General features: G+C 42.1%; 3 protein-coding genes across 3 annotated transcripts; 1 reads left to right on the forward strand and 2 right to left on the reverse strand.

Moving 5' to 3' along the window:
• The first annotated feature begins 1,734 nt into the window (after nucleotides 1-1,734).
• On the forward strand, nucleotides 1,735-3,857 carry LOC133794182 (putative cyclin-D6-1). The gene is made up of 6 exons (XM_062231386.1): nucleotides 1,735-2,175; nucleotides 2,287-2,373; nucleotides 2,488-2,583; nucleotides 2,688-2,889; nucleotides 2,980-3,110; nucleotides 3,200-3,857. Exons 1-6 carry the CDS (start codon nucleotides 1,999-2,001, stop codon nucleotides 3,482-3,484), a joined length of 978 nt encoding a protein of 325 aa, XP_062087370.1. The 5' UTR covers nucleotides 1,735-1,998; the 3' UTR covers nucleotides 3,485-3,857.
• Nucleotides 3,858-5,619: 1,762 nt separating this feature from the next.
• Nucleotides 5,620-8,335, reverse strand: LOC133794183 (disease resistance RPP13-like protein 4). Its single transcript, XM_062231388.1, has one exon. The coding sequence runs from the start codon at nucleotides 7,807-7,809 to the stop codon at nucleotides 5,728-5,730; it is 2,082 nt and encodes a 693-aa protein (XP_062087372.1). The 5' UTR covers nucleotides 7,810-8,335; the 3' UTR covers nucleotides 5,620-5,727.
• Nucleotides 8,336-8,463: 128 nt separating this feature from the next.
• On the reverse strand, nucleotides 8,464-10,797 carry LOC133794184 (uncharacterized). The gene has a single exon (XM_062231389.1). It carries the CDS (start codon nucleotides 10,674-10,676, stop codon nucleotides 8,625-8,627), a length of 2,052 nt encoding a protein of 683 aa, XP_062087373.1. The 5' UTR covers nucleotides 10,677-10,797; the 3' UTR covers nucleotides 8,464-8,624.
• Between the last annotated feature and the right edge of the window lie 16,176 nt (nucleotides 10,798-26,973).

A 26,973-nucleotide genomic window follows, 5' to 3' on the forward strand; every position in this document is an offset into this window, starting at 1 on the left:
TGCGATTTATGCAGTTTGAGGTCTATGCGGTGGGAATTGTGGTTTGAAAAATTGTTCAAACCGTATATGCAGTGCAGTCCAAAAATTTAAAGAAAAACCGCAATACCCGCACCACGATCACCCCTACAATAAACAGTTCATTCTAGCTTTGACCTTTTCTCGCTCTTTTAGCCATGGCTTTAGCTTGTGAATTGCTTCAATATGCGAAGATCTCATGTATATAATTATGACAGCAGTTAATCGTACGTGGTTATTGTTGAGAACAAAAACATAGTAACGGTAAAGGCGCGTTCCTTTCAACTTTACTGTGTCAAATCTAAAATGTTTTACTACGCTGGAGATTAAAGAGTAATTACAACAATAATTCAGCATTTATGTCCTTTTGGAAACGCTTTGATATGCCAAATATACACCACTAAAATTAAGGAACATATTTCAAAAAAATATTAAATAATTTTGAGTTGGATCATAATATTAATAGTATATGTATACTCCAGTCCTCCTGGGCTATAATTGGACTTTGGAGAATTAGTTGACTCAGCTTACTACAAAGTCTTTTTCTATTTTTTTTTGTTATTTCTTAGTCTGAGGCATGATCATTATGAACTTGTACGTATATGTAGTATTCAGTCAGAGGCAGTTGCTTAGTACGTAAAAGTTAATTAAATTGTGTCTGACATGAGGTTAAGGATAAAAACTAACGTGTATGGTTCAAGAAAGCTGACTGAGTGTGGTACTTTTATGCTCCACCATATAAATTAAACACCCAACCCGAGAAGATAAAATTTAACAAATATATAGTCTTATAAAATTGATTAGGGTTTATATTTGTTTTACCCTATGTTTTGTTTCGTTGTATATTTTTTGGACAATATATTTTGTAAAATAGTTCAAATAAAACCCTAAATTCAATTTTGATCAATGATAAATTGAATATTACAACACAGTTGTTAGGCAAAATAATTTTTTTTTTTTTTAAATTTTTAGTTTGATGAATTATTTGTAATTTTAGCTAAAAAATCTTTGACCGAAATCAAGTTTAGAATTCTGTTCGAACCATTTTGTTAAAACACTGGCAATTGATTATTATACATAAAAACTGATGACAATATATCATAAAACATTACCTTTTAAATCACAACAAATATTAGTTGTAACTTAAGGTAGTATTTAATCACATAAAATTTTGTTAGAAATGATGAAGAGAGACCCTAAAGTGTTGGACACCCTATACTGTTATTGGTCCTTCTCTCCTATAATTAAATATTAATCTATTCAAAGCTCTGCAACGCATTGAACATGTAGATTCTAGAAAAATATCAAAAGTAAAAGAAAATTTGAGGTGATGGCTAGCTAGGGTATAGCTTTTTGTTTTTATGTTTTAGGAGTAATGATACAGAGAGCTTTACATGATTACAAAATACAATAACAAGGGCCAGCCCGAACCAACCTCGAGGGAGACAAAAAAGTATTCGTATGGCCAAAATAATTATTAAACAAATTTACTCTCATATCGTTTTTAGTTAGTAACAACATCTTAATTAATTACTAGACTATATTTGTGTCTTGTGGGGTTGAGAAAGATGTACTAATTAAGAATATTATTCATATCTAGTATCATCTTTTGAGGAGTGTGAGGACAAAATATAGTAAGTAACATGCATACAAATATATAAAAGCATATATATTATACATATATATATATACAAAGTTAATGGAGCTGATAAGAAAACAGAAGTCATAAGAAAGAATTGAAGTTGAAGACCAACACAGTCCACAGTTTCTTTTTCTGCACAGAAAGCGAACCTTCTCTTTTCCCTCATTATTACTCTCTCCAAACTTTTTCGACTATATGTTTTTTTGCCTTCTCTCCTTGACCACCCCAGTGCTCCACAACTATATCTAACACAATTAATAAGCAGAGGATAACGGAATACATTCACATAAACTAAGCTAAAGCTAAGCTAAAGAAAGAAAGAAAGAGAGAGAGAGAAGAAAATGGAGTTCGATCTTGGAGACTCGTTAACAAGTTCCCAAGAACACCATACTGATACTATCCCAGATCTCTTTGCCTCAGAAGCTGATCATATGCCTTCAAGAAGCTTTTTTTCTCGCTTGAAAAACAGAGATTTCTATGCTCCTTTTCGAAGTGAAGCCATTTCTCACATTTCACAGGTAATGGCTTTGTAATTAGATTGTTTATTGCCTACTTTCTCTGCATTTTTCCATTTATTTTCTTGTAATGTACAAGGGTTTGGTAGATAAACTTGTTTTTTAACTTATCAGGCGCAGTTTTCCTGTAACTTAGACCCCTTCATATCCTACCTTGCTATTAACTACATGGATCGGTATGTCTCCAAGCAAGAAATACCGGTAATTAAGTTTTTTTCTTTTCTCTCACTCACCAGTTATATTTTCCCAGCAATCAAACAGACCATTTTTTGTTTAAATCCCTGTGCCTGATGATAGATCATTCGTATTATGTAGCAAGGAAAGCCCTGGATTTCGAGACTAATGGTAATCGGTTGCCTCTCTCTAGCGTCAAAGATGAAGAACTCGCCATTCTCAGTATCTGATATTCATGTAAGTAAATATTGAATTTCTCAGAGTCCAACACTCACCATGAGCTTAAAATTCAGAGTACTTTACATACAATTAATCACTGTACATACTATGAAATGAAACAGAGAGAAGAGGGTCTTGTGTTTGACGCTCAAACAGTTCACAAAATGGAGCTTTTGATTCTCGATACTCTGAGTTGGCGAATGAGATCCATAACACCTTTCTCATTTTTCTCCTTCTTTATCTCCTTTATTGAAATTAATGACTCTCCATTGACACAAGCTCTCAAAGACAGAGCTTCGGACATTATCTTCTGCTCCCAAAATGGTACTGCTTTTTCACATTAGTATTTGTTTTTCCCCTTCTCTTTAGGTAGTCTTGAACTCATAATATATTTTGATTTTGTCTTTTTGAAAGATATGAAGTTCTTAGAGTATAAACCGTCAATAATTGCGGCATCAGCGCTTCTCTCTGCATCTCATGAGTTATTCATACAGCAATTTGCTTCTTTCAAGGCTTCACTCTTAGCTTGCCAATACGTTAAAAGTGTAAGAAAGCAATAGAGGAAACCGTTGATTTGTGTTATCTTTTTCTTTGTTATTAGTTTCTAACTATGTTAGAGCCGTTTGCAATGCAGGAGAATTTGTTGAAGTGCTTTAATATGATGCAAGAAATGGTGGCGATGCAAGGGTACGTGTCGAATTCAGACACGTTATCAGGCACAAGAACACCAATGAGTGTGCTCGAACGTGAAATCACCAACTCGGAAGGTGAAAACTCCATGGCCACCACTACCTCCTCAGCTCAAATATGTGTCACTTCACCAATGGTAGACAAGGACGACAACAAGAGACGAAAATTGAATGGTCTGTGCAGTAGTAGTAGTAGTAGGTTTCAGCTTTCTCAGTTTCATCACTACTGAGTATTGATTATTAGAATCAAACAAGGAAGCTGGTCCATGTCTAGTGACAATTGTCTCCTGCGATGTTGAGCTTTTGGGCTCTGATTTGAAGCGTTAGACGTTGTAACGAGTCAGGCTCAAGTCTGTTTCACTTTCCTCTGGCTCTTTCTCTCTTTCCCACACCCTGTTAAAAAGAGTAAAGTACTTGAAAATTATTAAGAAGAAAATAAAATCTTGCTTAGTAGGATGTGGTAGTGACAAAAACAGGGATTTGTTTACTTTGATAATTTAAGTACCTTTAATGTTGAATACACCGTTTGTGTCCTCTTGAAGTGCTACTACTTTTTAATTAGAAAAATAAAGAATATATGTATTAATATTTTTAATAATGTCATATCATGTTGTTTTCTATTTAACATAATCCTTCATTGCTCTTAGAAAATTTACATTTTTATTTAATTTGTATTCTATGCCACTAATTTGAAAGACTGCTTACCCCGAATGGAAGAAAAATGAAGAAGAAGAAACATGCACTACTTGAAAAATTAGTAAATCTTTTAGGGAAAATCTCAGTTGCATCTCTAACAAAAAAAAGGACACACTAGTGCACTTTCGTTCCAGTTTTTGGCTCGTAAAGAATTTTTGGTGTAATTTTGTTATGACCGTGTATATTATTGTTATGTTGAATATTCTGCAAATTTTTAAGAAATTCTGAATAATTTGTGAAAAAACAAAGTTAAAATAGTTTGTTAAATGATTGATTGTTTTTTTATGCGCCTAAAAAGTAATTTATTTAAATATTATTTTTGGTAAGATAAATTATTCAAAATTTCTTAAAATTTGTAGAAAATACTCTAAATAATTATAACATATATGATTTTAAAAAAAATTTGAGCCGAAAATAATTTCGGAGCCAAAAAATGAAGATCGGTTGCACGGAGAGGAGAACTACCCAAGCTTTTATTTAGGTTTACTTCTACTTCATAATATGTCGCGTGCAACTAGGGCCACACAAGGAACACGAGTCCCCGCTGGACCCAACCAATCCACACCGTTGAAGATCGACGGTTTGGATGCGAGATTGGCTTTCATGGTGGAGTCGCTCACTTACTACAAGTCCTTGATTAGTAGGTACCTCGGAGTTTAGGGAGTGTGTCACGTGACTGATTCATTGGCTATATTACCTTAGGTTTACTGGGTAGTTAAAGTTATTTGACTAATTAGGATGAACAAAACAACAAACTTAACATCAGATCAGACTAACTAAAACATAATTTAAGTGCACAAAGAAACACAGCTGTAAACCTCTAGTCTCGAGAGTCTTCTCCAATAGCAAGAGTTCGAACGGCAACTTCTGAATTTGATAAGGCCAGTTGTCTAACATTTTGCAAATTTTTTAGCATATATTTTTTTAATTAGCTAAAACAACTCGCAGGTTCCTGACATGAAAATAACTAGTGATCTTAGTTGACTTAGGCTGCTTAGCAACCGAATCCGCCTATGCTAGGAGCATCGAGGGATAAAGAAAAACATTAAAACTACTAAAATGAGACATAACATCAAGCACCTCGTAGAAAACATATGAAAGTGACCAATTTGATGAAATAAGTACGATGACTGTGTCACAATTACTTGATGACTCCACCCACCACCAGTATTTGCCTGACTGCACACCATTTAGATGTGAAGCTCTGCTTCAATAACTAAACTGCATTTAATATCAGAAAAATCCAGGGCCATACCAATTTACACAACACATTAGTAAGGCCTCTTCAAATAGAACCTAATCCCAAAATTCCTTCCATCTTTTCTTCCTAGTACTCTACTCACAGGAATACTCTTGCTCAATCAAATTCACATTTTGGATACATAATAAAATCGAATAGAAACTTACTATGAAATGTAATGTACTCTATATAAAATTGAAGCGAGAGACAGAGATATATGTTAAATTGAAGTGTAAAATCTCCCATGATATAACAATCTAAAAAAACACTTTAATCAAAATGGAGTTACTATAGAAGGCATTCCAAGTTAGAACGAAATTACTTTCCGAAAGTGTAATAAAATACGCTTGCCTATAGATGCATGCATTAGAGTGGGTGCTAAAATATGGATCTTAGGTGCACCACAGAAGAGACTTTGAGGCACAATAATCAGGATATTAAATTATCAATGTATTTCATAACGATCTTTTACAAGCAGAGCATGGTACAAAAAGAGAGATAGAATAAAACTTAAAAAAGGAAATAGATAAACAAAGATCAATTGTCCTGTTGTGATGCTTCACTCTTCCAGATTCCATTCTCATCACAAGGGAAGAGACTGAGTTGAGGACACTTGATTTTCTCCATGTAAGTTAGTTTTGGAAAGACTTGCTTCATTTCTCGCCAATCCATCTTCAGTTTACTCAAAAACTTGAGACGCAAATATTCAACAGTCTCCCAGCAACACTTTTGATCCTTCAAATTAGCAAGTTCTCCTCCCCTGACATAAAGCTTCCTTAAGTTCTGCCGTTCCCCAAGTGAAAACCACTCAGATATATTAGAAACGGGGAAATAATGGAGGCCAAATTTCTCCACTGTTTTGGGAATAGTCGAAGCTGCAGGCCCTTCAAACGGTGAAGTCCGCACTCTGCTGAGATTGGTAAGCCTTCTGAGCGTACTCCTTTGGGGTTTGGGCGAATTATAGATTCTTGACCATGATATTGATAAAGACTTGAGCTTTCCAAAGTTTGCCAAAGAGTTGAGCTCTCTCATAACCGTGTGTGAATTTTTATCCACAAGGATACTCAACTTCTCCAAATGTTCCAACTTGATCAAATCCTCCAGCTTGCAGTACTGGCCTCCGGGTATTTGCTTACCAATAACGAAGCCTTTTAGGACTCTGAGTTCGGATAGAGAAGCTAGTCCCTTGGGCATATGGCTAATCAAGTAACACTCGTACATGTCTAGGTGAGTCAGCTTCTTAAGCGAGCCTATTCCGTCAGGGAGTTTCTGAAATTCATTACAGCCATTAAGATTCAAGATCCTCAAATTCTCGAGTTTGGAGATCGAATTAGGAAGCTCTGTAATCCTAGAGACTCCTCTGAGACTGAGGTACCTAAGAAACTTCAACTTCTTCAACCCTTTTAAGAACTCGCTGTCCTCAACTTCAATCAAATGCTTGGCAGAGCTCTCCCACCTCCCCAGCTGAAGCACCCGAACATACTTCATCTTCGAAAACCAAGCTGGTTTAAACTCAACACGATGCTCACTCACATTGAACACCGTCCGTACGTTCTCTTGTTTAGAACGAAAACCGTACGCCAGCTCCCGAACACAAGAACCGTCATCGGATTTTACCAGGCAAGCTCTGTGGGAGCTAGAGAAATTCGCTATCGGGTTTTTATTAGCGTCAAACTTGATGAACCCTGCCCTTTCCGCGAGCATAATTACGGCAAATCGTACGGACGGTTCCATTCTGCAGCTGTCGGCGCTGGGCCTCCGCTTTTTGAAAACGGGCTCGATTAGGCCTTTGGCTATGAACTCTTTAAAGAACCCACTCGCGAATTTCTCAACGGACTCGTCTTTTCCGCAGTCCGACGAGTCTATGAAACCTTCTCCGACCCACCAATGAACCAGAACCTTCTTCTTTATCACCACATTTTCTGGAAATACAGAGAAACAGAGCAAGCAAAGCTTCTTCGTCGAGTCCAGGTCTTCGTAGACGGCTCGGATTTCTTCAAACGTCGACCTCACCGCGATTTCTTTACCAATGTCGACCATTGGTAACTCAACCGACCATGTCACCTTACTGTGGATAGAAGTGGGCGTTCTGAAGCTCAAGTTAGAATTATTCAAATCGTACTTCAAAGTTGAATAGATCAGACCTTTCAACTTGGTAACCGTATCTCGAGTCCTACTAAGCTTATCTTGGAGAGAATCGGTCTTTACTTCCCCCGTCCTTTCTTTAAAAGCGTCGTCCAAGCTCTGGAGAACGAGGTCTCTCATGGCGCCGTTAAGCTCATTCTCCCAGTGCTCCAGTCTCCTACAGATCTCTTGGATGCGAACAACGTCGGTTTTTATATCTTCAAACATTGCATGGATATCATCATTATTAGAAGAAGAAGCTTCTTCGACCTGAGGGAGGTCGCCGTTTTGGCTGGGGTCGTTTTCCGTTAGAGTTGGGGGAGAGATGTTTTTTGCTTTGGCTAAGTGGCGAAGAAAATCTGGGATGATAACCTCGTTGAATATCTGAAAATGAGTAATTTGCGAAGATTTCAAGTAGGAAAGAAGTTCCAAAGAAACATAAGAAGTCTCGAATGAAGATATTGGTATGGTTCTTTTGGACGTGGTCGACGACATGACGACGACGGTAACTGATCAAACGAGAAAACTACGGCCAAAACTCTACTAGTATTCAACTCAACAACTAGCACGGTCAGTGTATCTTTTAGCATAAACCATTCTTATGGCAATGACAAAATTATATAAAAAAAAAGGGAGTAAATTCCAATATTTTTCTAACCAGCTACAGCAAAGAAAAGGCCAACTGCTACTTTTCTTAATATAAAGTCATTCCAAGTGGTTGTACCTATGGACCCATGTGTTTCTTTTTTTATCAGAGTTGGTACAATACGAATCTTGGTCTTCTATTAAACTAGTCCAAGCTGAAAAAATTTGGAATGAGCACAAAGGAAGAAAAAAATTAAATAAACAAACAATTTCTCACACCAGTCACATCCAGTCATACTAAAGAGTTTATTGTCATTTTAGTAGCCAAATTAGATTGTTCAACCTATGAAAAGAAAAGTCTTCTATTAAACTAGCCCATATGAGAAGAACAAACTAGGTCACCATATGACTGAAAGTCTGAAAAGTTAGTTTTACCATTTTATTGGCAAAGGAATCATTTCCTTCTTTTCCTTGTATTTTCCCCTACCAGCCAAAATTTGTCTTGGTATGAACACAAAGGAAGAAAGAAATTAAATAAACAAACAATTTCTCACACCAGTCACATCCAGTCATACTAAAGAGTTTATTGTCATTAATAGCCAAAGTACATTGTTTAACATAAAATGCAATTAAGAGAAGACTAAATCATTTCTGTGATTCTACTAGTCTTCTTTTTCCCTCGAGTGAAATGGGTATTCCCTTGCTTGGTCACACATTAGTAAAACTTACTTTACTGCCACCAGTTTGGTTCCATCTTGCAGTTCCTGCTCATAGAACTGAGTTCCCAAACCCAAATGATTCATAAGTAACCAAGTAAAAGTGAGAAGCTCACCACCTTTACTAGGCTGCTGAGCATGTACAATTGGTCTACAATTTATGGCAGCGTACGACAACAATTCCACCCACACTCGACTCATTAGCCTCCATTGGCCTGTGCCCAAGCTCTGAAGATCTTTCGCAAGTTTAGAAGCATCAAACAATACAGACTTGCTTTTGCTCCCTTTCACAGCAGCAGGCCTTAAATTAGTTTTCGTGTCAATAATTTTCTTACAAGATTCCGAATGGCTCACTAATTGGTGCTTATGGAAAAATCTCTTGGCTTCCGCACAAGTATCTTGAAACACTATGTGCCAGTTTCCTAAAACTGGAGCCAGCATAGACCCTTGCTTGACCGAAAGAGAAAACATATAATCTGAAAGTAGTTTACAAAGTTTTTTACTCTGATTTTCCCATAGACTTGGACTTTCACTGTAACAGAGTTCGGTAGCTATATGCCATAAAAGAAGACTTTCAGCATATTGAAACTCCCCAACACTCCATTTAAGCTTAATGTAGTTAGAAGTCTCCAAGAGAGCCCAATCACCTCTTTGTGAACACGCCTCCATGGCACCCCTCAAAGAGTTTGCAGTATTAGCTTTTGTTCTCAGCTCCTCAAAAATAAACGTCTTCAAACTAGTATCTACAGTTGCTGTGGTCGAATATAACCAGAGTTTGACACGGTCTAGAATACCCCTAATAATGCAAAGATAAACAGCCAATTTGTAGACACATGATACTAGTACTGTGCGTTCATCTTGACAATACTTAATCATATCATACTGGGAAACCGTCCCAGACCACCTTTTTCCTCTCAGGGCTATGTTCGCAACACTTGTTCTCCACCAGTTCTTGTCAGGAGCAATAAGAGTCCACTCAGAGAAAATGAGATGAATAACAGAAAAGAAATCGATAACAAGGGCTCCAAATAGCAAGGCATAAGATAGAACGACATCAAACCTACCGAACTTGTGTTTCTCCACGATAAAGAAGACCATTAAGGCACCGACTGTGAAAAAAAGACTTAAAATTCGGAGGATGTACCCGATTTTTCGACGCACTACGACCACTTTGGTGTGGAGAACTTGGTACATGAAGCTGAGCTCGTACTCTATCAACAAAAAAGCTTCCTTAGGTTTTCGTTTGAGAAAAGATTTTCGGCTTGATTCTCGTTCTTTGGAGCTTAGAAGTAGGCCAACGATGAGCCCTTTGAAGCTTTTGAAATTGTCATGTGCTTCTGCCAAGAGTGTAATCTTTTCATCTAAAGAGTACTCTTTCTCATCCTCGAGTACTTCATCTTCCTTGGGAAAATTTGCAACATTTGGTGTCGTCGTTTTCTTCTGATCTGGACGGGTTCTGACCGAGACTGCCCTGTTTTGAGTGTAAACGTCTATAGCCTCTTCGTAATCCGGTCCAGGTTCCGGCTTCGGCAAAATGGTCTCCGCAAAATGGTCAGAACTAGCCAAATACAGAGCGAAAGTTCTCTCTCCGAACTTAATAGTTCCAACCACGAAGATAAGGAGTGTTGGGAACCATAACTTGTTATTCGGAAGAGTCAGAAACAAGCTGTAAGCAGCAACCAAAACCTGTAAAATGAGTCCAATCACGTGTCTGACCCAGAACTCATTATCCTCGAGAGCAAATGAAGTAATGGTATCTGGGCCACCGAGATGGATGAGAAGGAAAGATGCCCAGAAGGCCAAAATGTGATCATCTGCCTTGCCATTACAAGAGTCAATCTGTGTTTTGGTGATTAGTCCGATGCAGACGGCGGCAAGCCAGTCGGCTAGCAAGTAGGCCAACCAGATGAATATCCGTAGCAATGAGCTTCTGGATCGTTGGCGCCGAGAAGCAAACAACATCAAGAAAATTTGGATAAAGAGGCTTAGTAGAATACCTCCCCTGAGATTCCATACACCCCATAACTTCTTCACCTTCTCGGGGATCGGTAGCTCTGCCATTTTCTTGGCCTTAAGAAAATTAAGTCTAATTGATCATCATCATTATATTAAGTATCTGTATATTCATTATTCATACGTACGATGTAGTTCCAAAAATGACGTCGATCTCTTGGTATTTTTATGATAAAAAGTTGACCTTGACTAATCAGTAGTAGAAGTAGTAAACAATAGGTTTTGTAATACTCCCGTGACCTTGACTTCATTCCCGTGCCTGATTGGCTGAATATTGGAATCAATTTTATGTTTTTAGAATTTAAAAATAGTGAGACCCACTTAAAAATCTTGATTGGATTTTGTAAAGGGAAATTTCAATTTATATACTTGATAAACGTTATAATTACAAAAAAATACTAGGCATATTAAAAATTACAAAATAATACTATATTTTGGCACTTTACCCAAAATGCCCTTTCCATTTCTTCGACCTGGTTCGATGGTGCTCGATACCAGCTCGATGAGACCTTCAAAATTATGATTTTTCATGAAAAATGACTTTGCTCGATAGTGGTTCGATGGTGGTTCGATGGTGCTAGATACCAGGTCGATGAGACCTTCAAAATCATGATTTTTCATGAAAAAATGACTTTGCTCGATGGTGGTTCGATGGTAGTTCGATAGTGGCTCGATGGTGCTCGATGCCAGCTCGATGAGACCTTCAAAATCATGATTTTTCATGAAAAAATGACTTAGCTCGATGGTGGTTCGATGATAGCTCGATAGTGGCTCAATAGTGCTCGATGGTGCTCGATGCAATTCTTGTAAGAGACATAATTTTTCACTCGGATGTCCGTTTGGGGTGATTTTTTTTTTATTTTGGGTATTTTTTCAAGATCTACACGTTTGGCATGTTAATATGCACATTTGGGAAGTTTAAAACTTAAAAATATACCAAAAGATGTCTTAAACATGAGGTATGTTTGTACTTTTGTATTTTTTACAAGTGTTACACTTTAAAAATGTGCATATTAACATGTCCAACGTGTAGATCTTGAAAAAATACCCAAAATAAAAAAAAAATCACCCCAAACGGACACCCGAGTGGAAAATTATGTCTCTTATAAGAATTGCATCAAGCACCATCGAACCACTATCGAACTACCATCGAACCACCATCGAGCTAAGTCATTTTTTCATGAAAAATCATGATTTTGAAGGTCTCATCGAGCTGGCATCGAGCACCATTGAGCCACTATCGAACTACCATCGAACCACCATCGAGCAAAGTCATTTTTTCATGAAAAATCATGATTTTGAAGGTCTCATCGAGCTGGTATCGAGCACGATCGAACCACCATCGAACTACCATCGAACCACCATCGAGCAAAGTCATTTTTCATGAAAAATCATGATTTTGAAGGTCTCATCGAGCTGACATCGAGTATCATCGAACCACCATCGAGCAAGGTCGAAGAAGTGGAAAGGGCATTTTGGGTAAAGTGCCAAAATATAGCATTATTTTGTAATTTTTAATATACTTGGTATTTTTTTGTAATTATAACTTTTATCAAGCATATAAATTGAAATTTCCCTTTGAAAATCATGATTTTATCATTTTATCATTAAAAAAACATATAGCCAATCAAATTTTAAAAAAATGCATTTTTAATACATAATTTTATATTATATATTTCAGTACAACTTTTCAAAACATAATTTTCCATCCATAAACCAGTCATATAAAATTTTACACACACGACAAAAGAACGTTCTTTCGAAGGAGTACAGAAGAATTTGAATTGTCATCGTTTTTTTTTCTTTCATTAATTCGTATATTATCCGAATGAATAAAAAAATATTTAAATTCAAAGGTTGAGATTAATGAAACAATTCTAGTAGCAAGTCAGAGTATGTTGATAAAGTGCTAAAATGATAAATCCAAATCATTAAATTTTGAAAAAAAAAATATATCATTTTATTATGATGCATATTTAATTAAATACTAAATTTGAAAATTCTAATAATAATTCTTTAATTTACAAAACATACCAAAATTAATTGTAGCATTGTTTAAATATTACTACTAATATAATTTAATCAATTTATTAAATATATATCTAATCTATATAAAAAAATATTTGTATTTAACCCTATTTTTCTTTGTTTTAATAGTTTTTTTATTAACTTTAATTAATATTACAAATATTTAATAAAATATTCATTTAAAAGAAATTAAAAAATAATTTTTTAATTATATTAATATAAACTTAAGAAAGATTTATTAATTATATTATAAATAAATATTTTTTAATTATATTAAAATAAATATTTTTTAATAATATTAATATTATCATTATAATAATATATAATTATATTTTTTATAAAATTTTGATAGAATAAATATTTAATAATTATATTAATATAAATTTAAATATTATAAAATATCATTATTATAATAATATATAATCCATAATCTTAACTTTATTAAAAATAATTATCATTTATATTTTAAAAAGAAAATATTCATATTAAATAACAACAAATATTATAAATACATTATTTATATATATGAGTGTCTCACTTTATGTACAAATAATATGACTACATAAAAAATTATAATAATATTTCTCTTCTATCAATATTTATGTCATTATTTTATATATAACATTATTTATTTAAATTTTACAATAATAAAAACATAATAAAAATATTTAATAAATTTTTTATATAATCTCTCTCTCTGGTGGGTCTTTAATTGTAATTTTAAAATAATGAATTCATATATATTGAGGTTAAATTTTATTTTAGTTCTTGTTGACGGTAAGAACTCGTCAACTAAGTTAAGTTGGAAAAAATTGCAAAGTAAAGATTATCAATAAGAAAACCTTAGAAATTTAAGTAATAACTCAAGAACACTAGCAGAACAATAATGGAGAAATCAATATTTCATTCACTCTCATGCACTTGCTACAGTAAATTTTCCAACCCTCCTTCAGGTGGAGTTAGAGTTCATTTTATAGTAGGCTCTAATGGCCCTGGGTACATGGTGGTCCAGGAGACCAAGTGGTACACAAGTACTCTGTCAGGAGAGTGGTTTCAGAGGTTGTGGTCGTGCATCCAGTATAGGGGCAGGCGTCAGGAGGATGTCTCCACTACTTGTCCGTACCCATGTCTGAGGAGTGGTGACAGGCATAGTGGCGCAGGTGGTAGTGGTGTCGACTCTGACTCCTGGCCGTAGACGTACGGGCCATAACTCTTATCCCAGCATTCCCACTCCCCCACTGGTACGGGCGTCCGTACTTCGACATACAGGGTCTCAAGGGCCGTACCCAATACTAGATCGTACAAGTATGTTCCATTTGACTCGTACTCGAACCTCTAATCATTGGGGTCTCAAGGTATGGGGAATGGGACACTTGGTGCATGTAATGGTCGTGACGTGAGGCGAGGCTCTCGGGTCCTTGGCATGAGATGTCCGAAGCACCCTGAGTTCACCCACGAGCATAGGTGATAGGCATGTGGCCTCGACAGATGTATAAGGGTGCGAGGCGAGACGCCTTCCTCGCGAGCCCCTTGGTGGCGCGGCTCCCTTGACGCGTGGCCACCGGGCGGCGTGGCTCCCATGCCACTCAAACTTTGATGGCCATAGCGTGGCTTCTACTCCTTCGCGAGGCCTCCTTGGAAGGCCTATTGATGGCGTGGCTCCTACTCCTTCGCGTGGCCTTCTCCGTAGCCACCTAAAGGCGCGACCCCTATTCCTTTCACGAGGCCCTCTCCCCCTCGCGTGGCCACATGATGGTGTGGTTCGCTCAGGGCGCGAGGCCGAGTGCCTGCTGGGGCGCAAGGCCACGGGAGCTTCGGGCGTGGCTGCGCGAGGCCGAGTGCCTGCTGGGGCGCAAGGCCACGGGTGCTTCGGGCGTGGCTGCGCGAGGCCGAGGGCTTGCTGGGGCGCGAGGCCACGGGTGCTTCGGGCGTGGCTGCGCGTGGCCGAGGGCCTGCTGGGGCGCGAGGCCACGGGTGCTTCGGGCGTGGCTGCGCGAGGCCGAGGGCTTGCTGGGGCGCGAGGCCACGGGTGCTTCGGGCGTGGCTGCGCGAGGCCGAGGGCCTGCTGGGGCGTGAGGCCACGGGTGCTTCGGGCGTGGCTGCGCGAGGCCGAGGGCCTGCTGGGGCACGAGGCCACGACGCTGGGGCGCGAGCCTGGGCGCGTGAGATCATCTCGCGGGGCACGGTCCTAGGCATGCGAGGCCGTTGTGAGAGGGTTGTGGCTCGAGCGTCTCGTGGCTCAAGCATGCATTTAGGCCTTTAAGGGACCTTAGCGCACGTCTTGGTTCTTTTATGGGCGTGGAATATTGAGCATCCACACTTGCTCCCCAGTCTAGGAGAGTACCTTTAGGTGCTCTTGTATACTATTCTCCTTGATCCTTATAAATAGGCCTTCATGCAAGGCCTATTATTTTCACCTTACTTCCTTGGCTTAGTGGTTTGGAGAATCCTTCCTCTTTCAAGAGGTAAGGGGTTCAATCCCCACAACCTCACTTTTGCCATAGTTCCCTTTATTTTATTTTTTCATTTCATTTTCATCATTCACCTTTTTTTTTTATATATAAGCTAATTTTTGGCATGTCAATTTGGAGGCTAACACATCCTTTTGGTCTATTCTTGCAGACGTGTACTTTCGACCCTTTGGCGCTTTTTGGCCCTCAACCTCCTTTCAACCCTGACAACACTCCATCTTATCTGCTAGAGGTATATTTCCCCGTTTTTTTTTTTACATTTATCGGGTCCAAATTAGCATTACTCGGGATGGGATATCTTGGCCTGAGCTTGTAGTGCGTTTGATCACGGGCGTGCCCCTCTTTTTTATACCCTGTAGTGGGCCATTTAGGACGTTTGCATCTAGAGATATTAAGCATACTCCATTGTGTTTTGTAGCCTTCCCCTCATTTATATGTGAACCCCTTTTCGCTTTCGGGACGAGGTCTCATGGACAGTGACGGCCCGTCCGACATACCTCCAGGGGTTGAGTTTATTGACTTGTCCTCTGACTCAGAGTCCCCTGAGGGAAACCCTTACCAGGACTATGACTCCTTAAGGCAGGCCCGTATCCGCCATCTTGAGTACATGGCTGAACTTAGGCGTAAAATTTGGGGGGTGGAGAGCGAAATTGACTCGGTGTTGAGAGGAGACGGAGCACCTGTCCCCCTGGACTTTAATAACCATGTAGCGAGCCTTAGGATGACCCTCTTAGAGTTGCAGAGGGAGTTGGAGTTTATGGAGGAACACCTTCCGCCTGAGCCTTCTAGCCCATCCTCGCCTAACGACTGTCATGGGGCTGCCTCTGCTTCTCCTCAGCCCCTAGTCTCGGTTTTTCCTAGCTTAGCACTCCCGCGATCGCTCCCTCGATGGAAGACCCTTGCTAGGAAGAAAAAATGGAGGGTCAAGTGTTCTGTTCCTTCCTCACATTTTTCTTTTGGTTTTGCAGATATGCCGAGGGCACGACGACAGGTATCTGTCCATGAAGAGGACGATGCTCCTTTACTGGCGTCCGAGCTGGTGTCACATGTGTCCGAGAATAAATTGAAAGAAATTGTGAAGTACTATCGTGTTCCCCCAGAATACGCCTTATACGCTCCTCTGGAGACATGCCGGGCCGACCGCCCCAGGCCCGACCTCGTGGCTCTTAGCGAGCACATTTTGAAGGCGGGTGGCACCATCCCCTTGCACCCGTTTTTCGTAGCGGTCCTTAACTATTTCGACCTAGCCCCCCTTCAGCTGTCACCCAACAGTTGGTTGACCTTGAGCTGCCTTTTTGTGGTGTTCAAGCAACTGGCTAAACGTGCTCCTACGGCGCAAGAGGTGCACTTCCTATACAACCTCATGGCCTCTCCCAAGTCCAAGGGCTTCTACTATTTGCAAAAGGCCAATAACGAGCTCCCATTGATAGATGACTCAGTGTCCAATTCGGGGGCTTGGAAACGAGAATTTTTCTTCGTAGAGGGCCCTCTCTCAGTCCGCGAGCGCTTTCGCGCCACCCCCAATGTAATACCCCGGATTCCCTAATATGGTTTTATGGCCGGATTAGTAGGCCGGGAGGGCCATAACTGTTTAATTATGCTATTAAATGTGTTTATGCATGTTTATGAGAATTATATTATAATATGATGTTAAATGCATGCATGTGAGTCCACATTTGCTTACAGGGGTGTTTTGGTAATTTGGCCCGCTGAGGGCATAATTGTATACTTGTTTGTATGTAAATGATATGGTGTGAGACCACATTATAATGTGGATTGGTTTGAGTATCTCGGCATGAGACGATCTTTAAATATGATTTATCGGTTTGGTCATAACTGGTTTGAGTTCAGGGCTCGGGGTGATTTTAAATGGATAGAGCGTTACCGGGGATTTTGGGGTAACGGGATATGAAATATTGGTATTTGAGAATATTGAGATTAGTGGGAATTGGGAAGCGTTAATTATGATTAACGGGATAAGTGGAAAGTACCAATTTTACCCTTAGAATAGTTTGAGAAGCTTTTGATGACTTAAGGGTATTTTGGTCATTTAGGTTTGGATATATATGACTTAAGTTGGCTGCTGGCTGTAGAAGCTTGTGGATTAAACAGAGTAAAACAGAGAGATTTTCTCCTTTCCGTACACCACACCTCTCCAATTTCTTCTTTGGTGTTCTTGAGCTCTAGGTGGGGATTCAAGCTAGGAAATCCAAGGGCTGAGTTAGTGGACTTGGTTTAGCTATTGAGGAAGGTTCAAAGCTGGTTTCAAGGTGAGTTCTAGTCACTAATTTAGGTTGTGCTCTGCTTTTCTCTTTAGTTTTTTTTCAGTTTTGATTCTTGTTGGAAGATTGGATTTGAAGAGGTTTTAATTGATGATAAGTTTGGGTTTGATGAGGGTGAGTTATGGGAGGTGTTTAGAGATTAAAATGGGTGTTTGGAGGAGGTTTTGAGTTGGTTTGAAGGGCTGGTTTGAGAGGAAAAACACAGGGGAGAATTTCTGGTGCGTGCAGCCTTTATGGCTGGTCTGAGCTAGGTGCCGCGGCGCGGCTGTGGTGCGCCGCGGCCCTTGGCGTTTGGCAGGGAAGGCCCTCTCTGTCTGGAGGGCACGCCGCGGCGCAGCCGGGGAGGGCTGCGGCCCTCAAGGTCATTTTGGCCAGAATCATGTTTTTAGCTTGGGGATTCAAACCTTAGGCCTCGGGGTTGTACCTAGTACTCGATTGGGTAGTGCTTGGTGTCTTAGAGGCTGGGTTTCGGTTTGGGAACCCTCAGTTATCATTTTTATTGATGAATCCTATATTTTGGTTATGACCAGGTGACCGTCAAGGAATTTAAAGGTTGATCGTTCTCAAAAGTCGTTCATATAACAATTCTCACTCGAACCAGAGGTAAGAAAACAGTGTGTGAATACAGTTGCGCCCTGTATAGGTATATGACATGCATGGTTTGATATTGAGGCATGTTGGTTGATATATGTGGACATGGATTGCATATTAAATTCTATTGAACGCTGATTACTTGTCTATGGCACTGACTAGTCAGGGACCGACCCTAAAGTCGATGAACATGCATTGAATGGCTCTATGGCATTAATGTGGGACCGACCCTAAGGTCGAAGAACTTATAAGCACTTGCCTGGTCTAAGACCAGATGTTCATAGCCAAGGTATATGACCTCGGTGACCGTTTGTCACATGGCTAGGGGACGCTGTCCATAGTTACGACTCTAGAGTCGGGAGGAAGGTTATGCTGGTGACCAATCACCATGCTCCTGTCCTGATCAAACTTATGGAAGAACCACTATCGGCTAAGCCCTGGTGACCCTATCGTCACATGGCCAAGAGGGAGCTGTACCCATTATTGTGACTTTTGGCTATTGTCACCTATCTTCTTGGACTGTTGATCCTGAACAATTATTATGATTGTTGTTGATATTATATCATGCTTTATTGTGTTTTCTTGCTGGGCCTTGGCTCATGGGTGATATGTGGTGCAGGCAAAGGGAAAGAGAGGCTCACCCAACCCTGAGTGGAGAGCTTGGGCGATGTTGTGTACATATTGGGCCGCTTGACCACCACGGTCAGGGAGTTCTCAGAGGGACTAGGGGTTTACCCTATTTTTGCCGCTTAGGCCGGCGGGGACTGTAAATTTGAAACAGTAGCAACTCTTTTGTACTTTGAACAGCTTGTAAACATTATGAAAGGCTCATGAGCAGTTTATTTACTTAACGAAATGTATCCTTTCTTTTTTCTGGTTTTCACCTTAACCTAATAGTAACACTTAGATCACGTTTTTAACCAAAGGACTCGGGTAGCAGGTCAAATTTCCGGTTCATTGTTCACCGTAACTGTTCTGGGGTAGCCAGGGCGTTACACCCAGTAAGTACCTTGGTCCTCCTTTTTCTTTTTGTTAGAACTTACCATTTTGTACTTACGTTTGTATTGTCCATGGCGTGGATCATGCAGAGCAATTTATTGTTCCTGTGGTCGTTGGGTCGGAGGCGGACGCCGTGAATGACCTCATTAATGTTGACTCCGCCATGAAGAAGGCGGCATTCTTATTCACCATGGAAAATCTCAACCTTCATTAGCTGTCCCCGGTTTCGGACCCCAAGTTCCTGTGGCCAATTTCTGGGTCAAATAAGACAATAGCTACGCTGGCAGAGCCTTTCCCAGACAAAGGTGAGGCTGAGGATGAGCCGGGGGAAGCCCCCCTTGAACGCGGGGGACCTCGCCAGCGATCCTCATCCCCCGAGGGATGCCCCCCTTTCAACTCTTATGATCAGGACATAGCCTTTCCATCACGAAGCCAGCATGTCGCCCAGGGATGTTATGTTTGCCCTGACCCTAAGGGCTACGAGGCCTTTATTCAAGCTCCTATCGACCCTGGTCCATCAGGGGCTTTTTTCGCCGACCTTCCGGAGCCTCCCTCTGATCTGCCAGAGCCTCAGTTTTCCACCTTCACAGCGCCCCCTCCCGTTTCGGCGAGCGGGTCGTCCGTCCTCATCCAGCCGAGTGCCCCTGGTGCGGATGGGGAGCCCTGGGTGACTCGGATGGCGATGTCTTATGGGTAGTGATACACCCAACTTGCCTCGAGCCTCCCTGTATCTAACTGGAATGGCCTTGGGAATGTTGCTCAGATGGACCTTGGGGAGAACCTGAGGCGTACCATGACTTGGGTGAGTTCCTCCACCTCGCGTCGGCCCTATTATGTATAGGTGTTTATGTACCTATCTTTTGCTTTTGTCACTTATTATTTGCCATTGTTAACTTTTTTGCGCAGGCCTATACTGTGGCAATGCGGTTTGCCGACTCAGCTGGCAATCTCTCCGCGTCATGCATCGAGAGAGACCGCCCCGTAGCACGGGCTCATGAGCTTGAGAGAGATCTTAATGAAACAAAGGACAAATTGTCAAGGGTTCAGGCCAAACTCGCCAACTCGTCAATAAGGAGGAAGAAAGTGGTTGCCAAGGCCTCGAGGCTGCAGGACACGGTTACCAGGCTAGAGAAAGAGCTCCAGGGTGCCCAGGCTACCGCAGCTGCTGCACAGGCGAGGGTCTCCTCCCTAGAGACCGATCTTGAAGCTGCTAGAGCTGAGGTTGCTACGTCGCAGGAGAGGGCGACTACTGAGCATAGGTCTATAGAGCGCGCCCTCTTTGTTGTATGGAGGCAGGACCCCAATTTCGACTTTTCCTCTTTTGGCGAGTATGCCGTGACCCGGGCGGCTGAGTGGAGCGCCCGGGGCCGGAGGCCCTGAGGTTGTTGCTTCATCACCTCTGCCAGCCCGTAGTAGACGTATGCTCGCTTGAGTCGTTGTAATATTATCGTTCTTACTATTTTTTCTTTTGTGACTCTTGTACTGTCTCCATAACTTTCTTTTTCATTGTATATATACATGCGTTGCTATTTATCTCTTATTTTACTACATTTAAGGCCCTTTTGAGCTTGTACGATGGGGTTTGGTTGGTTCCCCTCACTTATTTACCAGGCTGGAGGTCCTTAGGAGCCCATCTAAAAGGGTTCATTGGGACCTCTTCTGGCGCATTTTGATTACTTTTATAAGGATATTTTGACCCCTTGGGTCCTAGCTATCCTCTTATATATTTTTGCGTGCGCTTATCATTTGTTGCGAGAAGCGTCCTTCTCGTCATTATGCATAGTATTATTTTTGCAAGGGTCTCTTTTGGGACCCTTTTTGGCTAGACGGCTTGGCGGCCACTCTAGACTTATTATTGTCGTTACCATATATTGGCTAGATGGCTTGGTGGCCGCTCTAGACTTATTATTGTCGTTACTATTTTTTTTTTTTGTAAGTCCCTATGGCCTCCTTGATGTTCACAAGGGTAGCTAATCCTTGTGATCTCAGGAGATGCCTTGTAAGGACTCCGCTTAAGGCCCTGATATAGGGGGTCCCTTTGGGATCCCCGCTAAAGGGTCCTTTTTAGGGTCATGGTCCCTTTTGGGTCCTCCTGATGGAGGGTTGTTTTTAGGATCCTCTTGGTAGAGGGTCCCTTTTAGGAGTCTCCTTTTTAGGGGGGCAAGGGATCCTTTTTAGGAGCCTCCGTTAGAGGGTCCTTTTTAGGAGCCCTTTTTAGGTTCCCCTTGCTGGCTGCGTGTTTTTGCCTCCTGTCCTGCCCCCCAAGTGCTTGGTGAAATTTATTTCGGCAGTCACTTTGGCTGATGCTCGTGCAGCGAAGAAAAATAACACATGAAGTAGCAAACAGTTTCATTCATAGCACGCGGTTTATAGCCAACTTTGTAAATAAAAGGGGGTTACATCTAATTAAGAGGTTACCTAGGTAGCCTATTTGATTCTTACTTACTTAAGCTAAAACAACGAGGAACAAACTAAACATAGGTTCTTTTTGCACTGAGAGCCGAAGCCTTGCTGGTAGCACTTCTCGAGAGGCTCCGTAACCCGTGGGTCCGATCTTGTGCGGATCTAACTTATGTGGGTCGCTCCTTCATACACAGCCATTGTCATTGGTATAGATGGTTTGGTGGCTGCGCGGAGGGACATGTTATAACATTCCCTTGCTTCCTTCTGCTCCCCTTTCACGCATGCTACTCCCCCAGGGGTTGGGAATTTCATAGCTAGGTGATACACAGAAGTTATCGCCTTCAATTCTCTCAGAGAGGGTCTCCCTAATACCGCATTGAAGGCTGAGGTGCAATCCACCACGACAAAGTTAGCCATTACGGTGGTTTTCCTGGGTTGCTCCCCCATGGTGAGGGCTAATTCGATTATTCCCAGGGGTTGCATCGAATCTCCCGTAAACCCATACAAAGTCGTAGTGCAAGGCTTTAGGTGACGGAGGCTCAATCCCATCTTTTCCAACGTCGGTTGATACAAAATGTCCACAGAGCTCCCGTTATCCACCATGACCCGATGTACCCTCATGTTAGCAAGCTGGGCGGTTAGCACCAGGGGGTCATTATGAGGGAAATGCACCCCCTACGCATCTTCTTTAGTGAAAGTTATTGAGTCATTCTCTCCCTTGAAGCTCTTCGGGGGGCGTTGCTCCAAACTTAAAACACAAGGCGGTGGACTTCGTCGGGCCTCCTTGGCATACCTGTCTCGCCCTTTCCTTGAATCGCCTCCGAATCCTGGTCCTCCAAAGATGGTCCTGACCTCTCCTTGCACTTCTGGGGCCACCTCTCGTGCCCGCGATGGGGACACTCCTTCTTCTGGCCTTTGGTTATCCTTGCGCACATACCTGCCCAAATGTCCTCTGCGAATGAGTTCCTCAATTTCTTCCTTTAAATGGATACACTCTGCCGTGGTGTGACCGGTATCCTTGTGGTACTGGCAGTATCTACTGTGATCCCTTTTGGACCGGTCCTTTCTCATTGGTGGGGGCTTTTTGAAAGGAACTCGATCTTCGTTGGTGAGGTAAATGTGCTCCCTGGTATCTGTGAGGTTCGTATAGTAAGTATAAGCTGCTTGCCTATGATCATTCCCCCGTTTGGTTTTCCTATGCTGGTCATCTCTTGACCCATCGTATGCCCTTCTCTTCTTTGTTACATTCGACCCGTCGTTAGCTGAGGGCTTCGCGTGGGGCTCCTCCTTTCCTGCCTTTAGGTTTGCGTGGCCATCCTCCACACGAATGTACTTCTGCGCTCTCTCGTAGAAGTCATCTAAGTCGGTGACTTCCTTCTTCAACATGTTGTCCCACAACTTGCTTCCTGGGAGCACTCCGGCTGTAATTGCCATTTTTAACTCTCGGCGGGTTAGGCTCCCCACTTTCGCGGCCTCCATATTGAACTGGTGAATGTAGCTCTTCAGGCTCTCATTCTCCCCTTGCTTCACGTTGGCTAGGCTGGTACCTGGCATTGTGTAGTCCCGCACGGCATGGTGCTGTTGGAGGAATTCATCAGAAAATTGCTGCCAGGATCTGATGGACCCCGGCCTTAACCTTTTGAACCATTTGTAGGCGGGTCCTTTCAAAGTGACGGCGAAGCAGTGGCATTTGGCTCCACTTCCAATCCCTCTCAGTTTCATCAGGTCGTTAAATGCATCTAGGTGGTACTTTGGATCCGTGTTTCCTTCGTAGGGGGTCATATTGGGTTCTTTAAAGTTGGCAGGGAGCTGGATGGCCTGAATCTCTATCACAAAGGGCAACTCGTGGTCGAATTCTTCCTCAAAAACCTGGCCGCCTGATGCAGTGACGATCTTGCTTCGCAGGCTCCTCATTTCCGTGTCCAGGTCCTGCCTCCTCTTGCTTAGAGAGTCCCTCAAAACGAACGGGCTAAGGTCCGCCTTTCCCTTGCCCTCTCAAGGCGCCATAGGGGGCGTGGTCCCTTTGCCCGCCCTCTTTTTATTGAGCTCCTCCCGTAAATCCGAGGGTGCTCTTTTAGAGGTGACCTCGTCCTCATTGCGAGGGGCAGCGTTGGTCCTTGGCGCTAGTTTATGGCCTGCTTAGGCGGTTCAGGATGCTCGCGTTGCTTCGCTCGGTGGGTGTTACTGGTAGAGTGTCGGGTTCTCCCATCATCTACCGGTACGGTGGTCTCTACCCCCTCCCGGCCTTTCTCCTTCCTCTTAGGCAAGGTCACGCTCGATTTACCCTGCAACAGGCCATTCAGGACCTCTTGCATGTTCTCCAGGGTGGTCTCCAACCTTTGGTTCTTACGGTGGAGCTCACGTATTTCCTCTTCATAGAATCGAGATTTCGAACTCGAGCTCACGGAATGGACCCGGGGATGCTTATCATGCCTACGGGTAGAGGGGCCCGGGTCCTGCCGGCCGGAGTTCGGTACCTGTGGTGGTTTTGGGAGAGGGAACTCATTAGCATTTCCCGATGGTGCTCTTGGAGGACTTTCTCCAGGTGTAGCAGCTGGTGACGAGGCCTCTCTATCACCTCCGTGAACCTCAGGGTCCCTCGGGGGCTCCACGTCTCTGGGCAGAGGAGCGTCCTTCATGGCGGCCTTCAGCTGGACTCCGTTCATGTGGACCTCTACCTCTCATGGCTCCCTGAGTCGCTTTGAACGTCTTGCCATTTCTTCTTGCCAGAAGTAATGGTAGAACAATAGCTTGGAACTGACGTTCCCACAGACGACGCCAAACTGTTGACGGTAAGAACTCGTCAACTAAGTTAAGTTGGAAAAAATTGCAAAGTAAAGATTATCAATAAGAAAGCCTTAGAAATTTAAGTAATAACTCAAGAACACTAGCAGAACAATAATGGAGAAATCAATATTTCATTCACTCTCATGCACTTGCTACAGTAAATTTTCCAACCCCCCTTCAGGTGGAGTTAGAGTTCATTTTATAGTAGGCTCTAATGGCCCTGGGTACATGGTGGTCCAGGAGACCAAGTGGTACACAAGTACTCTGTCAGGAGAGTGGTTTCAGAGGTTGTGGTCGTGCATCCAGTACAGGGGCAGGCGTTAGGAGGATGTCTCCACTACTTGTCCGTACCTGATAAGTATATTTTTGTATAAAGTTTACCTTTCTACTTATCAGATTTTGTGTTCATAAGTAGTGTGTTTGGGGATAGTTAGAATCGTTTTGTTAATTTGATTCATTTAATCTAAATTATTATTTTTAAGGATAATTGTATATTTTTGATGATTTTTGGTTGAATGATGATTTTGTAGGATTCTAACCATTGGAGTAAAGTGTTAAAGAGGAGAAAAATCGAGAAAAGAACAAAAGTACAGAAATCTGAGAGCTTGCCGCTACAGGGAAAAGTCCCTGCCGCTACGAGGGAAATCAGAAAGGTCCTTGCCGCTACAGAGAAAAGTCCCTGCCGCTACAAGAGAAACAGAGAGTCTCGTGCCGCGGCAAGGAAAGTTGCATACCGCGGCACGAAAAGCCCATATCGCATATCTGAAGCCTCGTGCCGCGGCAAGGAAATATGGCTGCCGCGGCACGCGTTAAAATTCAAATCCAAATTCGATTTTTCTTAATTTTTAGACGGGAAATAAAAGGGGGATTAGGTCATATTCGTGAGAAGAGTTTATATACACGATTTTAGAGAGAGGAACACAGAGAGAGCGGAGGAGAAGAAGGAGGATCGCATTCAACTTTTTCAATAGTTTTCTTCTTCTCTAAACTCTTCTATTCTTTGATTCTGGTTATGTTTTTAATCATGATTGTTGGCTAAGTTTCTTTTAGGTTAGGGGTTATTCAAAACCCAGACATGAATGTTTGATTTGAGATGTGAATATTGTTCTTGATTTCCATAATGTTAAATTGCTTCTATTCTTCTATGCCTATTGTATGAAATATTGTGATTCCTTGTTAGGGTGTACAACTAATTAGGGCTTGCATTATTTTACTGTCATCTTAGAATTTCTATTCACCTAATAGTTTAGGATTCTAAGTGTTTGTGATAAATTGCAATTGATGATGTGGTCAAAAACATTGTTGATTGTGATGAAGAATAGAACCTAGGTTAAATGAATTAAATGCTTCATTGATTTATTGCCTAGATTAACCTATCTCCACTGTTGTTAATGCTTTTCCCAAATTGAATGAATCATATGCTTAATAGGTTTGTTGTTTGGTAAAAAGAATTGATTATTGAGCGCTTAGCCGTAATTGATTGTGATAGGGAGATTGGGATAATTGACTGCTTAAGCGTTATCTACAGGGTTAATAGTTTAATTGGGAATCGGAATAATATTCATTATTGATATTCATGCATGATTGTCTGAGGTGGAGAATAATTCTTAACCCTCTTCGTTGTTAATCTCTTCTTGCTACCAATTGTTTTCTTAATTATTGCTTTTACTTTTACTTTCCAAAACCCCCCTTTCCAATTTAACTTTGTTAAGCTTTTGTGAATAATAAACTGAATATAGTTCCCTTGGGTTCGACCTCTATTTGCCGTTATACTAAATAATTGGTTTGAGAGTAAATAAAATATTTGTTAAATTTGGTACGCAATACGACACGCATCAGTACCCATGTCTGAGGAGTGGTGACAGGCATAGTGGCGCAGGTGGTAGTGGTGTCGACTCTGACTCCTGGCTGTAGACGTACGGACCATAACTCTTATCCCAGCATTCCCACTCCCCCACTGGTACGGGCGTCCGTACTTCGACATACAGGGTCTCAAGGGCCGTACCCAGTACTAGATCGTACAAGTATGTTCCATTTGACTCGTACTCGAACCTCTAAGCATTGGGGTCTCAAGGTATAGGGAATGGGACACTTGGTGCATGTAATGGTCGTGACGTGAGGCGAGGCTCTCGGGTCCTTGGCATGAGATGTCCAAAGCACCCTGAGGTCACCCACGAGCATAGGTGATAGGCATGTGGCCTCGACAGATGTATAAGGGTGCGAGGCGAGACGCCTTCCTCGCGAGCCCCTTGGTGGCGCGACTCCCTTGTGTGGCCACCGGGCGGCGTGGCTCCCATGCCACTCAAACTTTGATGGCCATAGCGTGGCTTCTACTCCTTCGCGGGGCCTCCTTGGAAGGCCTATTGATGGCGTGGCTCCTACTCCTTCGTGTGGCCTTCTCCGCACGGCCACCTAAAGGTGCGGCCCCTATTCCTTTCACGAGTTCCCTTCACGAGGCCCTCCCCCCCTTGCGTGGCCACATGATGGTGTGGTTCGCTCAGGGCGCGAGGCCATGGGATCTTCGGGCGTGGTTGCGCGAGGCCGAGTGCCTGTTGGGGCGCGAGGCCACGGGTGCTTTGGGCGTGGCTGCACGAGGCCGAGGGCCTGCTGGGGCGCGAGCCTAGGCGCGCGAGATCATCTCGCGGGGCACGGTCCTAGGCATGCGAGGCTGTTGCGAGAGGGTTGTGGCTCGAGCGTCTCGTGGCTCAAGCATGCATTTAGGCCTTTAAGGAACCTTAGCGCACGTCTTGGTTCTTTTATGGGCGTGGAATATTGAGCGTCCAC

The sequence above is a fragment of the Humulus lupulus genome, chromosome 8, assembly GCF_963169125.1.
Source record: "Humulus lupulus chromosome 8, drHumLupu1.1, whole genome shotgun sequence".
In the NCBI taxonomy this organism is placed as follows: Eukaryota; Viridiplantae; Streptophyta; class Magnoliopsida; order Rosales; family Cannabaceae; genus Humulus; species Humulus lupulus.

Excerpts from the sequence above, each read along its gene's own strand:
- LOC133794183 (XM_062231388.1), bottom strand. The coding sequence starts at position 7,809 with ATGTCGTCGACCACGTCCAAAAGAACCATACCAATATCTTCATTCGAG.
- LOC133794182 (XM_062231386.1), top strand. The coding sequence starts at position 1,999 with ATGGAGTTCGATCTTGGAGACTCGTTAACAAGTTCCCAAGAACACCAT. Across the intron at positions 2,890-2,979 it reads TATCTTCTGCTCCCAAAATG|ATATGAAGTTCTTAGAGTAT; the intron begins GTACTGCTTTTT and ends TCTTTTTGAAAG. Across the intron at positions 3,111-3,199 it reads CTTGCCAATACGTTAAAAGT|GAGAATTTGTTGAAGTGCTT; the intron begins GTAAGAAAGCAA and ends TTTGCAATGCAG.
- LOC133794184 (XM_062231389.1), bottom strand. The coding sequence starts at position 10,676 with ATGGCAGAGCTACCGATCCCCGAGAAGGTGAAGAAGTTATGGGGTGTA.